At 41.0% G+C, this 15478-nt stretch overlaps 1 protein-coding gene across 1 annotated transcript in view; it reads left to right on the top strand.

The window, feature by feature from the left end:
- XYLB (xylulokinase) overlaps nt 1-15113 on the top strand; it is an 82727-nt gene extending 67614 nt beyond the window's left edge. The window contains exons 16-19 of the mRNA XM_066550821.1: nt 326-384; nt 4829-4916; nt 7120-7214; nt 14838-15113. Of these exons, the coding sequence (XP_066406918.1) occupies nt 326-384; nt 4829-4916; nt 7120-7214; nt 14838-14921 (326 nt within the window). The 3' untranslated portion in view covers nt 14922-15113. The remainder of the gene's footprint in view (nt 1-325; nt 385-4828; nt 4917-7119; nt 7215-14837) is intronic.
- Nucleotides 15114-15478: the final 365 nt, after the last annotated feature.

Genomic DNA, 15478 nt, shown 5'->3' with positions numbered 1-15478 from the left:
ACCTCAAACCAGAGCTGTAATATAATAACACTGCCTTTCTTACTCTGTATCTCCTTTGCAAATCTCCCTGACACTGATAGCACTACAATAATAATGGATCTGCAATATTTATGTTGCCTCTTCTAAGGAAGAGTTCTAATGAAAATTTACAGTGCCTTGGAAAAGTGGGTAATTAGTGTTATCTCCTTTTTTACAGAAGGTAAATTAGAGGTACAGAGGGAGAACCCTGGCTCCCACCTCCTTGTTCTCACTGTACTTGGTTCAGTAGCACAAATCTTGACCACATGCACTGTCAGTCTGATATGTACTTTTTATTGCATTGCAGTGCCTAGAACGAGGATTTTGGCTACTGGTGGTGCATCCCACAATAAAAAGATCTTACAGGTAAGTAGAAAATTAAATCCTGAACTGAGCTTGCAGTTGCATCTCCATTTTTATTTTGCTTTACTGAATCCCCTGCAGCTGCACTGAAGGTGTGGATATGGAATTGTGAATCTGCTGCAGCTCTTCAGGGTTGTTCATCAGGTTTAGTGTGAAAACCTTTAGCCCAGTGCTAATTTTACATTGAACTCAGAGTTTTTTTTCACACTTGACTGCTTTTCTGAATGTGTATCTGAAGCACTGATGATTTCTAGGTCTCATCACTTAAATCAATCAGCAAAGAAATTACAAAGAAACTTCTTATGTAATACCTGAGGGGGTTTTTTTGTCATTCAGGTCAAAGTTGAACCATTGGTTTCTTTCAGCTGAAGGGGAATTATGCTGGTGGTAAACATTGAAAAATCCAACAACCAAAACAAATACACACCCTCATACAAACCTCAACCCCCTGCCTTTGTGTTACTTATTAGCATCCTGTAATTTTCTGGGAGGAGGCTACACTTTGGTTGGATTGTTGTTTGTTCCCAACCTCCTCTTTTGCTGCTGCTGCACATCCAGCCTGGGTAAGAGGCTTCATCCATCTTGTGGAGAGCAGAGAATCCTGTGCTCTCTGCTTCTGCCCACTGAGACCTGGCAAAGCCTCACTCACAAACAGTGAGAGGCCTCTCACCTGGCTGTGACAGCACAGAGAGAGACATCTGGGCTGGGATTGATCCTGCCCAAATCCACTCAGCTGTGGTGGGATGTCTGGTTATGATCTGTCAGCCCTGTAGCAGCTGGGGGAGATCCCCCCCTGTTGCAGTGCAGAGGAAAGCAACAAAAACCCAATTGGGTTGGTGTTTTAACTTAACAAATGTAAAGTCTCCTCCTGGGGAATTTTCTGGGCTCCAGGGGCTGCCTTGACAAGCTCCCCTTTAACACAGGCTCCAACACTCACCTGGAGGTAGACATGTACACCAGAAGTCCTAATCTTGGGCTAGGTCTTGTCACTGGTGATGGTTGTGAGAAATGATACTCACATCCAAAAATTTAAAAGGTTTATTAAAACCTTTTTAAAAAAATACCACAGAAAACTGAATAGAGAAAATAATACAGTAACAGGAGCAAAGGATTTTTTCCCACCATGATAAAATTTTTAACCCTTTAGCCCCTCCCAAAGTCTTGTCCATGGACTCCTTCTTTGCTGTCCAGTGGTGGAGATCACTTTCTTACCTCTTGATTAGAGCCCGGGTGTTGCCATAGTAATGAGCCAACCCTCCCAAGTACCCAAGCCATCCTGTGATAACAATGCAAGGAGGGGGTAAAACATAATATAAATTTTAATAAAAGGCAAAATAACAAACTTTTTACAGAGAAAAACTGACCTAGGTGCAAGAGGCTTTCTTGCCCTCGGTAAAACACCTCATGAAAGTGATTAGTTTCTTTGTTTTCTTTTTTTTAGTAAATTGCTCAGGCAGGACTTTTTGGCTCTTGTCTAATTAGCAATCTTGAAGTTTGAGGTGAAGTCTCCCAGGCCTATGAGATGCCTTTTTAACCTAATCGAGGAGAGAAACTTCTGAGCTTATTTCCTTTTTAAAAGAACAAAGAATAGTTTTGTCACTCCATCAACAAGGGGCACATTCCTACAGTCAATCTATAAAAGTTATACATAATATTCACCATTTCATTGTGAGAGTCAACCATCACATGGCTCATCTATCACATAGTGAACACAGGGTGAAATGTTTTCTGGAGATTCCACTCCCTTCCCATCAGCTCCAGAGAGTCAGGGCCAGCCTCAGCTGCACACCATTCTCTTTGACAATTGCAGGCAATTCTCTGCTCCACAAAACCTGAGCTGGATTAAATGGAAGAGCAAAAGAGAAAAAGATCTGTGTTCTCCTAAGGCATCTAAACCACATGTGTGTGTAACTGCTGCCTGTAGAGCTGATTGGGGAGCAGCAAATTTGGCATGTTTTGCCTGCAGATGTCACTTCTCTTCATCTGCTTTGGTTACTTTGCCTAAGAATGTGACATTGGAAAATTAACTGATTGGTTAATTGCTTAAAACATTGGTCTTTACAGGAGTAATTCTGCTAAGGGTACATCAGGAAATATTGGATTTACAGATGAGTTTGTTTTTAAAGCTGTATTTCAGTTTGGGTGCCAGGAGGATCTCCTTGCTGTGCAATGAAGGCAGAGAAACAAATGTTCTTAAAATACATAATTTGGTGACAGACACAGCTGAAAAATCATGGGATTGGGAGACTGGTGGCTGGGGTGCTTGATCTTCACGTATAACAATTCAGCTGGTTTTAAAACTCATTAGAAGTGCCTTAAAATAATATGATCAATACAGTGTCATTCACTTAATTCAATCACTGGTTAATTGGATCTTTCTTTTTAATTTAATCAAAACCTCAGAAACCATATCAGCTGCATAAAGAATAACAGCTTCCACCCTTATCATGGTCAATTTTGGATAATTTGTTTCAGGGCTACAAAGGACTATCATTTAATTAATCAACGTTCATGAACTCCTATATTTTACACCACAAAGGAGACAACTTAGGAAAATCTGTTAAAAAAATTTAGTAGGGCAGCTTTCTCCACAGTTCCAGGAAGCTTTTTATAACATAGGTGGTGCTTGATTAATTGCCACATGGAACACAGTGAATTATCTTAAGCAGTAGTACCTCAAACAGTTTCTTTTTAAGTTATTTGTGAGAGATACCACAGTTCCAAATGACTTACCAAATATATGAACTTTGAATCATTTTTATTTTATAATCGTGGTAAAAAAATGTTATTTGCTAAATTATTAAAATGTTATTTGTAGTATTGCAGCACTTTGCAATCAGTGTAGAGTAGAGCTGCATTGTATGAGACTTCTCAGAGATACAAAAAAAAAATTGTTGTCCAAAAGATTGTACAATTTAAACTTAAGAAATTCTTGCTAGAGATGAGGTGAAGATATAGGTGGGGAATGTGTTGAAACAAAGTGGTAGCATTGGCTGGTAGGATGGGCAGTGGGACTAGAGCTCTGTGACCTTACCATTTCCAGAGTACTTTTTAATAGATTACCATGATTTATTTTTCATTTGTTCTCTAGCATTGAAGCTCACGTGCTGCTCAATGCTTGCTTGCAAATGAAATTAGCCAAACCTGACTTTTCTGTCTTACCGGAAGCAGTTTTAAGTGTATAAGCTCAGGCTTCCACTGGGTTCTAGTTAGCAAACAGCCACTTTCATTTAAATTGTGAAAATCAGTGATTTTCAAAGGTTTTGATTTGAAGAGTCTCCACAAAATTTCAGAGAAAGAAAAATCCTTTAGAAATAGCAGGTACTATATATTTCTATAGGTGATATGGATTGAATTTCTTAGTCTTCTTTTATGGAGCCCTGGGGTCCATCCCCAGCAGGGTTATAAATTCCAGGATCAGGGTTGTCTTGCACTAATCCAAATGGTTTGGAATTCTGGACATTCTGGCTTTATTTTAGACTCAACTGACATCTGAATTGCTTCCTGCTTCTTGCATTGCTCAGCCTGAGGGGCACTTGCAGTCCTAGAAGTGATGAAACCAAAATGGAAAGCATTTGTTGACAATGTTTTTGGAAAGGAATTATTAAACCCCCTATGCCCCTATCCAAATATATCTTAATTTTTCCCATTCTGTATTATTTTCCTAAACCTAAACTGTGGGGAAGAGCAGATGTGAGGTGCTGATGGTGTTGATTTCAATGCAGAACGATGTGTGGTCGAATAACTTTAGTATCTGTTGGATACCATAATAATTTCTTTGCCTGTAAAATTTTATTTGTACTACTCAAGCCAAATGTCTCAATATATCTTCATAGCTAAGATTGCCTTAAAAACAGGAAAACTGGTAAATTTGGAGACTGTGTAATCAGCTCCTGTGGCGTTCTCCCTGCTGACCATAATAGGATGGGAATGGTGGAGATGAAGAAAGGCTTAGCAGGCCTTCATGTTGCTGGAGGTTTGGTTTTATCCAAGTTTAGAACTGAGGAGCTGTGACTGGTTCTTCTCTCTTTCCTTCCTTCCTCTTCTCTCTTTCCTTCCCACTTAAATCAGCCTTAACAGGATGGCAGCAAACAGGCTCCAGCTGTGGGCTCCTGAGCAGCTCTCCTTGCCCTGACATAAGCCTTTAGCATGGGCTGACTGTCTGAGCTTTTGAGGAATGATGCTTGAACCAGGGCTCCTCTGGACTGTAACCAGGAGATCTGGAGAGAAATGGGACTTTATTTCCTGGCTAAAGTTACATCTGTAGCTCAGAATTACCAATACCCTGTGGTGTGACAGGTTCAGGCCTCACTGTTGCCTGCAGTGCTTCTTTCCACGGGTTCCTGAGTGCTTGGCTGGGGCTTGGGACAGCTGCTTGTTTTCCTGAGCAGTGATGAAGGATTTTTCCTTTCCCTTTGTGTTTCACGGATGCTTTGATGCCCCTCAGGTCCTGTCCGACGTGTTCAACGCACCCGTGTTCACCATTGACACGGCCAACTCTGCTTGTCTGGGAAGTGCTTACAGAGCAATCCATGGTAAGGCTGCCAGGAGACTCTTGTGAGCAGTCAGGGAATTTAATTTCACTTGGATAATACTTGGGATTAATGTTACTGGGCATGAGGGGGGAGTAAAGCTGTGCACATCTGACTGGAAGGTCATACAGGTCAAAGAGGGATGTTTGCTCTTAGTACACTTGGATTAGGGCAGAGAATATAATTTACATTGTAATTCCAAGCCTGGTGGCTGCTTCTCAACCAAGGGATGGGGTGTGGGAAGTATTGGCACTGTCCAAGGAAGGTCTAGGACCTTCACATGTTGCGTTGTTACATCCATGGAAGAATACAGCCAACTGAAGGTGCTGGTGCAGCCTGCTGCCCCAGTTTGGGGACTGGGCTGTAAACTGGATGCTGAAATGGCTAAACCAAACAAAAGGTTGATCCCAGCAAAGATGATCATTGAGGGCAGGGACAACAAGACCTATAATACTGCTGGCCAATATTAAATCTATATTTATCTTCCAGCTTTTAAACATCAAGTTGAATGATTTGCAAGGTGTCCTGGGCTCCATGCACTTTCTCTTGTAAAAGCAGGAATCTTAGGATACTCTTAGGTTGGCCAGTCATCTTGCCTGTTGTACTACACCACTCACTGTAATATGAGTCCAAGCCCCAGGATTTACATGTTAATGAACTTATTAATTAATGCATGTGGGTGTGTGTCAAGGATGGGCCATCAGCTATTTAAAATTTTAATCCCAACCATGAATTTTTATGCATATATTTTAAAATGGTTTCTAGTATCTTACAACTAAACAATTAAAGGAGTGTGGAAGTCCTTGTTTAGGTCAACTTCAGTTAGCCTCAGTTTTTTAAATTTGAATCTTTAGGATTTGGGCCTTGAGACATGGGTAACTTTTCTAAAACTTCATGTAACACCATGGGATTGCAACAGGCATGGAAAAGATAGCACCAACCATCAGAAAAAATCAGCCAAGTTTTAATTTTAGAAGCAAATTCTGCTGTCACATTATAGCATCTAAAGACTACACGATCTCTTGCATCTGAAAACAGCACAGAAAATTGCACGACCAAAACCTGAATTGGTGTGTTTAATGCACACAGCATGCTCTCCTCTTTATCTCCAGAAAAGGCACAAGGGTTCTGTCAGGCCAAGCAGGCTTTTGCAGGACAGTGGAAACACTTGGATTATCTTTATATTTGATGCCACAATGGGATCATTTTTGCACCTTATGGGTTGAGTTTCCAAACTGTTTTTCTTTATACTTTATACTTTAAACTTTCCCTTCAGCTTCAGAAGCCTCCCAGCACTTAGTGCTGCAGGCAGGTTCCTTGCCCTCGAATGCATGTGAAATGTGGAGCCACCATTAAAGTTTGTGCAGATATTTTGTGTGTGTGTGAGATGTGTATTCCCTCTGCCAGCTTGGCATATGAGCTGTGGAGGCTTGGCTGACAGAGCGTTTAGCAAGGATTTCGGCTGCTGTGCTGATGCAGGGACTCCTGGGCTCACATCCTCTGCCAGCCAAGCCCCAGGGTGTTTGCTGTGTGTGTTCCTAAATGGCATTTTTGATTGATGCTTTCAGCTGCCTCACTCTTGGCCAGGCAAAAGAATTGAGGAAAAATGGGGACTTGCTAATATAAATGAAATGCTGATGGCAAAGGCTCTTTAATAATATTGCAATGTGCATCTGGGGTGTTTTGCAGTTAGCCTGGGGTTCTTAGCAGGTGTGCAGGGAGCTCCTGAAATGCTTTGTGATTTGCTCACAAAGCAAAATGCTATCATAGCAGAACTCCCCTATTATTCTGCTTCCTTACATATAAATATATTTCATAATTTGTAGCATATTTTCTTAAGTGTTTTCATTTCTCTTCATTTTTATGTTTAGTCACATTTTGTCCTTGAATCCCTTGCTTCCACCTATTTTCACTGCTGTTTACTGTATTGTTGTAACCATAAATAATTACTGATATTGTTGAGTAGCATTTCTGCTGCTTACCTGTTTCCCAGGGTACAAATTGAGTGATTGGCAAAAACTCAATCACAGAGTCCCCACTTCCCAGGCTAGCTCATAGGAATGTAAGATCTTCTGCCATTTATCCTTCAATCCTGAATGCTGACCTGACCAGGGAAGATCAATATAATGTATTAATTTGCCAGGGAGTCAAGGCACACCCCTATGGTGTTTTTTTGTATTGATCACGATTGTGATTCTTATTGCAGGACTTGTAGCTGAGAGGAATGTGCCCTTGGCTGATGTTGTGAAATTAGCACCAGAGCCCAGATTGGCTGTTACACCCACCCCAGGGGCTGAGGAGGTGAGCAAGTTTGGAAATACCATTTTTCTTTTCATTTCCTGTCTGCTTCAAAATGTAGTGGTTTGCTAATTCTTCTGGTAAAATAAATTAATTTAGGAAACTCTTGGTAACACAGTTCTTATTCCTTGTTGTAAAGACAGATTTGATTTTGAGGGGTATTTGGTGTTGTAATGATGCAATAATCTGATCCCACCATCCAGGTCTGTGAGAATGACTTTTCCTAACAAGGTGTGATCAGAGAGCAGAATATCTTCCTTAAGGGACAGAAAAAAATATAAAATAGATTGAATTTGAATACAGGACATTCAGGTTGTAACTGATAATACTGAAAAAATTAATAATCTGGACTTGTTTGCAGCAAGCAGCATGGACAAAAGAGTGGTGATTGTGCTTTCTGGCTTCTTGGAAAACATCTCCAAAACCCCTTCCTGTCTGTAAACAGTGCTCACAATTGTATGTAATCACTGGTAGCTCCTCTGAAACCATGGCAGCTGGGAGGATTCAGTAGGCACAGCTCTTTGGTCCTGTGCCCATCCTGTGAGTTTTGGCACGTCTGAAGGTGAGGTTTGTGCTTTATGGCCCACGTAGACAAAGCAGAGGAGAGAGTCATTGCTGGTAACTCTGTGATTCCAGCCCTTGTAAAACCAAGGAAGGAATCATTGTCTCAGGCTCTCCAGTGCAGCCCTGCACGTCTCACACCCAGCCAAAGGCTTTAGTTTACAACAGCTTTTCAAATATAATGCACAGTATAAATAAACAATACAATATAGCAAGATTCCTGGAGAACACATGTTTAAATAACAAAGGTGAATCTCACCAAGGTCTTCAGCTGTGCAAAAGCTTCTTTTACATCAGCACAGCCTTACACACTCTACCATTTATGAGATTTGGAAGTGGCCTAACTACAGGCAACAAGGTTTTAAAGCTTTTATTTAAACTGGGAAATTAATGATCTGCCAAAACTACTAACTCCCAGCTACATGTGTAGAGGAGCACCAGATATCATCATGAGTAATAATAGAAATGATCATGCTGCATTGTGCCTGCCAGCATATTATTTAATTATTAACTGAGATGGAGGAGCTTGGTAATCGAATAGAAGTCCCCTTCAGAAATATTAAGACATTGAATAATTTAAACTTGATTGATCTGATCTCATTTACTCAACCTTCCCCCCTCATTTTAAAAGATAAAATAATTAACAGCAGTGGCCTGTGCCACGTGTGTTGCAGCTGGAGTTCTCTGCAGGGAGCACAGCACAGGAGCAGCTCCCTGGTGTCTGATTCAACCTCACGTCGCTGCCCTGTTTCTCCCCAAAATGCTGTGTGCTGAAAAGCTGGGCTGGAGGTGGGGAGTGCTCAGAGACCTGCTTCTGACCCCCTGGTGCTGCTTCAGCTATAAAACTCAAGGGCAGAGAATACAGCTGTCACTCACAGGGGCCTTGCAAGCACCTTGCACCCCTGCAGGGGCCAAGCAAACCCAACTGGAGAGATCACTGGGGAATTCAGCTCCCTCTTTCTGCTTTGCTCTCTGCATAAAATGGCCTGGAAGCTAAAAGAGTTAATTATCTCCTTCTCAATACTTTCCTTTTCCACATGGTTAGACCTGGCTCTCCTTGCACATATCTTTTATTGGTTTTAAATGATGTACAGTGGTGAATTGTTGCCCCAGTAGATAGGAATGAATGGCAGGGAGGCAGTGGCCAAGCACCATGGAAAGGAGTAGCCATTCCTGCTCTTTAGCTTAGCTTTCCAGCTTCATTCCATTAAAATCAGCTTCTTGCAATTACATATTCCACACCATTTCTTTTTTCTTCCTGCCTTATAATTTTGCAGTTGATGGTGGATTCCCTGGCTAGTTTCATGGCTGTGAAACTGCAGAAAGCCAGAGGGCCTGTCAGCAATACAGTGTGCTAGCATGAACAGTGCAGCAAAAATTCATAATGTAATGAGTCAGTTTGATTCTGTTTCATACAGAGCTGCATCTCCCTGTCCATCCAATTTCATTCTGTTGAGGTTAGAGCCTTTCACTTAAATGATAGTTCTTTTTATAAACTTCAAAGTCATCCTGAGGTTAAGTCCTGTCTTGCTGAGGAGCTCTTCTGAAAGAGTCTGGCTCACCAATGTGAAATTCCCCCAACCACTTCTTTACATTTTTTGGACAGCTACAGCTAGATCTTGGCAGGGTGGAGAAAAAACAGGTCATAACACAGCAATCTGCTCTGGTTTTATCCTTTCTTCCTGGTATAGGTTGGAGACAATGTGTTAGATCATTGGAGAGAGGAAAACCTCCTATAGACAGAGGTCAGATGGAACAGTTTGATGTAGCTTCTCCTTCCTTGCCAAGGCCTATGCCCACAGCAGGGGTTTCCAGGAACCAAAAATGCAAAAAGCTTCTCTTTGATTTCTGAGGGATCATTTGTGATAATGAATGTGATTTTAAAAAGCAAGGGCAGGGCACACAAAGCAGCTCTTCTAGTTCAATTAAACTGATGGGCAGGTAAAATAGAATAAAGTCACAAGATAGGGAACACAGGGCTTGTGGTGGGCCATGAATCAGTAGTTAGTGGAAACTGAAGTCTCAAAAGTTCCAACTTGCCTGGCAACAATGTGACTCTGTCCTGCAGCAGACCATGGTGCCTTGAAGAGACCATTTCAAAGAGGATGAATCCCTCTCTGTGGGTATGACCCCAAGTCTCTTAGCTGAACCTGATTTCCCAGTATTTTTGTAGGATAATGGTATTAATCTGAGCTTGTTTCTAATTCTGTCAATACCCAAATGGGTCATGAGGTGTTCTGGTGGGAACCACTGTGGTGGTACTCCTTGGTCACTCACTCAACTAGACTAGCTCAAGTCAGTCATCTCTGGGTTAATCTGATTAATCCTTCTTCCTTTTTTTTTCCAGCATAGCAAAAATTAAAGAGTCATTTCACCTCTTTGGGGCCTCCTCTTTTCCCCGAGGAAAAAGATTAATCAGAACCACTAAGCATGACAAAAATAACCAGGAGATTCTAGAGCAATAAATAGATGTTAACAGACAGAAATAATCTGTTATTTCAGCATTAGAATTCAGATCTATTTTAGTAATCTATTAAAACAGGGATGGTTGGCTAGTTGGTTAATTAAGCAAAAATAAAACATGAGAGGGAACATGATTGTCTGGGAGTTGGTCACTTGTGTTTATATAAGCTATGTGACAGTGCCAGATTGGTTGTGATATTGTCCTGTGGGGTTTTGCAGGGAGAAGGCATAGGGCAGCTCACTACCTCTGGATGTGTGATTTTTGATTGCATTATTGACTCTGCTGAGATGTATTAATCTTGCAAAAATTCAGGAAGGGAAAATGTAAACCTAACAGGTTTTCTTGACTTTGGTGAATTGCCTTGTAAGTGGGTGGATTTATAGAAATGACCCTATTACCCAGGAAGGTTATAATGACCTATTTATTGATTTAAAATAATTGTATTTTGTTGAGTTAGATTTTGGAGGGGGGAGGTTGTTTTCTAGAATTGGTTTAGGTTGGTTATTTAGTGCAAAGTAGGTAATAATAATACAACCACAAAAATATAATAGGTATTGATAGAAGTTTGATTAAGGTGATTTGTGTAGCCAATAATTTTTTAAACTGATTAAGATGGGCTTGCAGAATAGATATCTGAAGTAAAGAATGTAATTGTTTCAGGTGTGGTTCCTTGGAGAAGTCTTCAGAGTATTTCAGAACACTGTTTTATTGTTTCTGCTTTATGAGTATTCTTTCTCTGTTAAGAATAATGAACAACTGCTATGATTTGAAAAATAAAAGAACCCTTGATTTCTTGAGCAAATCTCTATGACTAATTTGACTTTGGTTTTTTTAAAAAAAGGAACATATCAAAAGTAGCAAGTGTTTGTGAGAGACTGATTAATTTTAATCTATTCAGGGTAGATTAAATGTACTCGGGTAGATTAAAATTAGATAATCATCAGCATCATCTCTGTGATTTGTAAATTTTGAATTGCTCCAGTGATTGGCTAAGAGAGCATTGCAGGAGACAGGAGGAATCCATGTGGATTGTCACTTGTAGTAATAATTTGTAGCTGCTTTTGCTCTTAGAAGGTGGCAGGGACAATCTAAACAGTAAAAGCCCAGTTGAGTACATAGGCTGGTAATGTGGTGAGATGTAGTAACAGGATGAAACATTTGATTTGCTCTAGAGAACAAGGTAGCATTGTACAAATGCAGTTTTCAGAGAGGGCAAGTTAAATTATTCCCTTTTATTATGTATTATTAATCATTAGCATTTTCTTTAGTTGTGGGACTGTCAGAATGTGACCAAATTGTCCCAGGAGAGAAGTTTAGGGTTTGTAAATGAAACAGTCAGAGTACTGTCATCATTGTGGAGTAAGCTATAAAGATAAGCTGGAGAAAGGGCCATAATTAAGCAAGGACAATTAAATTATGGACAATAATAAGGTTTGTGTTGTGATACATGTAATTACTTTTATTAAATATCATGGTTTGATAGATTAGGTTTGAGGCTATGGCAGAGAGGGAATTTATGTCCTTGGGTTTTTATGCATTACTGAGAGTCCTTTATTCCCTTTGGACCTCAATTATAAGAATGCATCTCTGTAATTGCCTCAGGAAAGAGACTCCCAGAACTGCACAGGAGGAGTTGCCCAAGGTTCTGTGGAGGCACTTTAGTCATGACAGACGTGGAGAATCACCTTCCACAGACACACCTGGGTGCACACTCAGGCCATGCTCTGGGCTGGTGCTGTTTGGATTTTCTCTGTGTTTCATGGGAGCTGCACTGTTCCAGGCCTCAGCTGGCATGAAAAATACTGCTTGTGAAAAGCCTGTGGTACTGCTGCACTTATCAGCTATGATGTACTGGTGGTATTACAGCCAAATTCCCTGAGGAGGAGGAATTTAAGGCTTTGCTTATCCCTCTGAACTGCACAGCTTTTTACCCCAAAGAGCAGGAATAGAGTACAGGAAGTATTCTTGACTATTTGCAATTTTTTTCATACGGTCCATAATGCAGGATTCATTTACACCAATGGCTGAGAAGCTTATTGCAAATGCCTGAATTTTCTCAATTAGCAAACTAAGTGCTTAAGTCCAATACACAGGAAAAGAAACTGTGTCAGTAAATGTGGTTGTTCATTTATTTTGATACATTTTAATTTAGAGTGATGTATTAACAATAATACTTCTCAGCCTTCTGGTAAATGTGTGTATTTTGTAAGCTGCACTTACCAATGCAGCTTTGCTGTGCTGAATCTTTGCTGAGAAGCACTTAGCACTTATCAAATTTACAGAATAGTGAAATAAGAAATAGCCAGTCTTCATTACAGATGCTTCAGTGAATAGAGGAGCTGGTTTTATTTGAAATACTGATACTCCCAGCATAGCCATAGTTGCCTGCTCAATGTTTTGTTTACTCTGATGTGCATATTTACCAGAAATGGGAGCAATATTTTCATGTTCTTTGGGAATATGAAAAGATTATATATGTGTACTTCTCTGGGCCCTCCAGGCCCTCATGTAGTTAGTTAAAAATACCATGCTGAGTAATGTGACATTTCATAATAGTGGTGCATTTTATTTTCTAACCCCATAAATCTGCATAAACCTCCAGGATCTCAGTATCACTGTCCTGTGGAGAAGAGGAGCTGGGGCACACACATGTTAAATGCCTGACCTGGGGTCACTGAATGAGTCTGTTGCAGAGGCAGGAGTGAGTAGGATTCTCTGCTTTAATCAGTGGAAGACACTGTAAGACTCAGTCACTGTGAGATGGCTTTAAAAACCATTTTCTGATATCTTAGCTAACAAACAGTGTCTCTTCCACTTGCTGTGGATGCTCCTTCTCTTCTACCCCTTCTCATACTTAATCTGTTATAGAAATGTAGAAATGAAACTTTAATTTGTATAACATCTGGTTTGTAAAAAGGAAGGAGTTGGTCAAAACTAGATCCATCTGCAGAATGTGTCCATTAAGTCACTTCCACCTGCTGTTGTGGAAGGTGGAAATGGGAATGAAGAGATAAATCCAGTTTTCACTGGTCTATCTTAAACTATCATTCAGCAGAAGGGAAACATAAAAACCGGGTACTTTGCCATCAGTTGAAACAGAAAACAAAAACCCACTGGTTTTTATTTCCTAGATGAGAAAACTTTGTGGGTTTTTTTTTTTTTATTCTGGGAAGGTGTGGCTGTTACAGACACTGAGGCTACTGCAGGACAGTACAGAGACCTGCCCAGGGAGAAGCTGGTCTCCTACTACATCCCCATAGTTTACACCTGAAACATTTTCCTCCTGAATTTTTCATACTTGTACACACACTGTTGTTGGCTGAAAAGGATAAACCACATTGAAATGCTAGATCTCTCTTACTGATGAGAGCAGTAATTCAGTTTGCTGGCTGTGATTCATTATGGCTCTATAACCTCTCTGAACCTGGAGCCAGGAGTGAGGCTGCCCTGATTATGAGTCAGTGCAGAGAGCTTGTGGACAGACTGGCAGCCTCTAGGATTCACTGTGGCAGGGATGTGACCTTATGGCATCCTCCTAGGGACTGCTCAAGCCTATACCAGACCCTGTGCTGGCTCCTGCCATTCCCTTCTTTGTGCTGGAGCCAGCAAATGTGCAGAGCTGTTCTGGTATGGCTTGTCACAGTGCTGGTTTTATTAGAGGGACAGATAAGGGAGGAGATAAGGAGAAAGGTGCATCTCCAAGATCTAGGTGAAGTACAGTTTTTGGCTGGAGCCAGAGCAGAGATTTATTCAGGGTTTCTCATGGATCTCACCCATATCTGAAAGTGCAGGATGTGTCTGAGTCCGGGGTTTTGAATACATTTGAGTCGTGATTCTTCTTTTTATGGTTGTAACAATACTGTACCTAAAAACTCCTGGAAAATTCTAGCTAGGAAACTACAAACAAGCTACTCAGATACTTGGTGTAGCTGTGGCTAAAAGCTGGGTCTGCATTTGTCCCTGTGGGCCTGGGGAGCAAGGAACATGGCCATGGAGCAGCCTGTGGATGGGAAAGGATGTGGCTGTGAAAGATGTGGAGTAGAGAAGCAGCTCAAGCAGGTACAGGAGTCTGAGAGGGAGTGTGAGGTGCATTTTAGAAGGCCCTGGTCAGCACATTGGCCAAGGAGGGCCCAGCTGACTGTGCTGAAGGGTGCAGTGGGGTGATTAGTGAGGCAGAGGAGGAGGGGACAGAGGCAGTGATCCATCCTGGGGCAGTGGAGGGAGGCAAGGACAGGAGTTCTGCCTGGGTGATTAGCACAGCTATTACTGAGGGGGCATGTCACACTGGGAGAGGTGACTTTAGCTGAGCTGCTTCTGCTGGAAGTAATGGCTTCTGCTTATTGCAAGAACCCAGTCACAATAAGAACAACCTGTGCATGTCATAAAATTAAGCTGTAAAGGCGATGGTAAAAAGGACTGTGACATTCAAAGAGGGAAAATTCTGCAGCGTTTTCATGAGCAAATTGGGGAAAAAACAGCCCAAACCTTCAGGTACCTGTGAAGATGCTGCATTTTTCATGTCTGAAGATGCTTTTTAACTACAGTGTAATTTAAAAATCTAATTTTTCAATGAGACATATTTATTTCTTTTTCCTTTTCAGCTCTATCGTCCACTTCTGAAAAGATATGCTGAGCTTGAACAGAAGGTTATCTACAACCCAGCCTCTTCTTGTCTTGTGAAATAGAAGCAAATAAAATTTATATGCTGTCTGAGCAGACTCCCAAGGAGAAGATCAGAAGAGATTTGCTCAGAATTTACTGGAGCTGTTTAAATCATTTCGTTCCTCTTTGTAGACAAATAATTTTTAAATGTCTGTGTTTGAGTGTGTTGGTGGGGAAAAAATTACATTGTGATTGAAAACCTGATTTTAAAAGCATCATATTGCTCTGTGTGTTTGTGGCCTCAATTTTTCTTAGGTACTTTTCAGACTGTGCTTGCTGTTTCGGAGAGCTGGGTGACAAAGTCAAGTTCCTCGTCTATGTGAGTCACTCTACCCATCTCTGTCAGCTTTGATTCCATGTGTTTGGCATGCCAGCCTCTGCATACCTGTCTAGCAAAGTATCTCAATTCCTCAGTTTCTCTTGACTAAATGTTGAGACTATCTTTCTTTTCATCTGTGACTTGGAGATGTTTATATCTTTGCCCACACAGAAAGCATAAGCACACTGACTTAATCCCATCTTCTTTAATATATGGAGGAGGCTGATTAAAGTCTTTAAAGACTCCCTGGGATCCTCTGAG

The sequence above is a fragment of the Molothrus aeneus genome, chromosome 1, assembly GCF_037042795.1.
Source record: "Molothrus aeneus isolate 106 chromosome 1, BPBGC_Maene_1.0, whole genome shotgun sequence".
NCBI lineage: Eukaryota > Metazoa > Chordata > Aves > Passeriformes > Icteridae > Molothrus > Molothrus aeneus.
The sequence above is the reverse complement of the archived record's forward strand: the minus strand, read 5'-3'. Positions and strand labels throughout refer to the sequence as shown.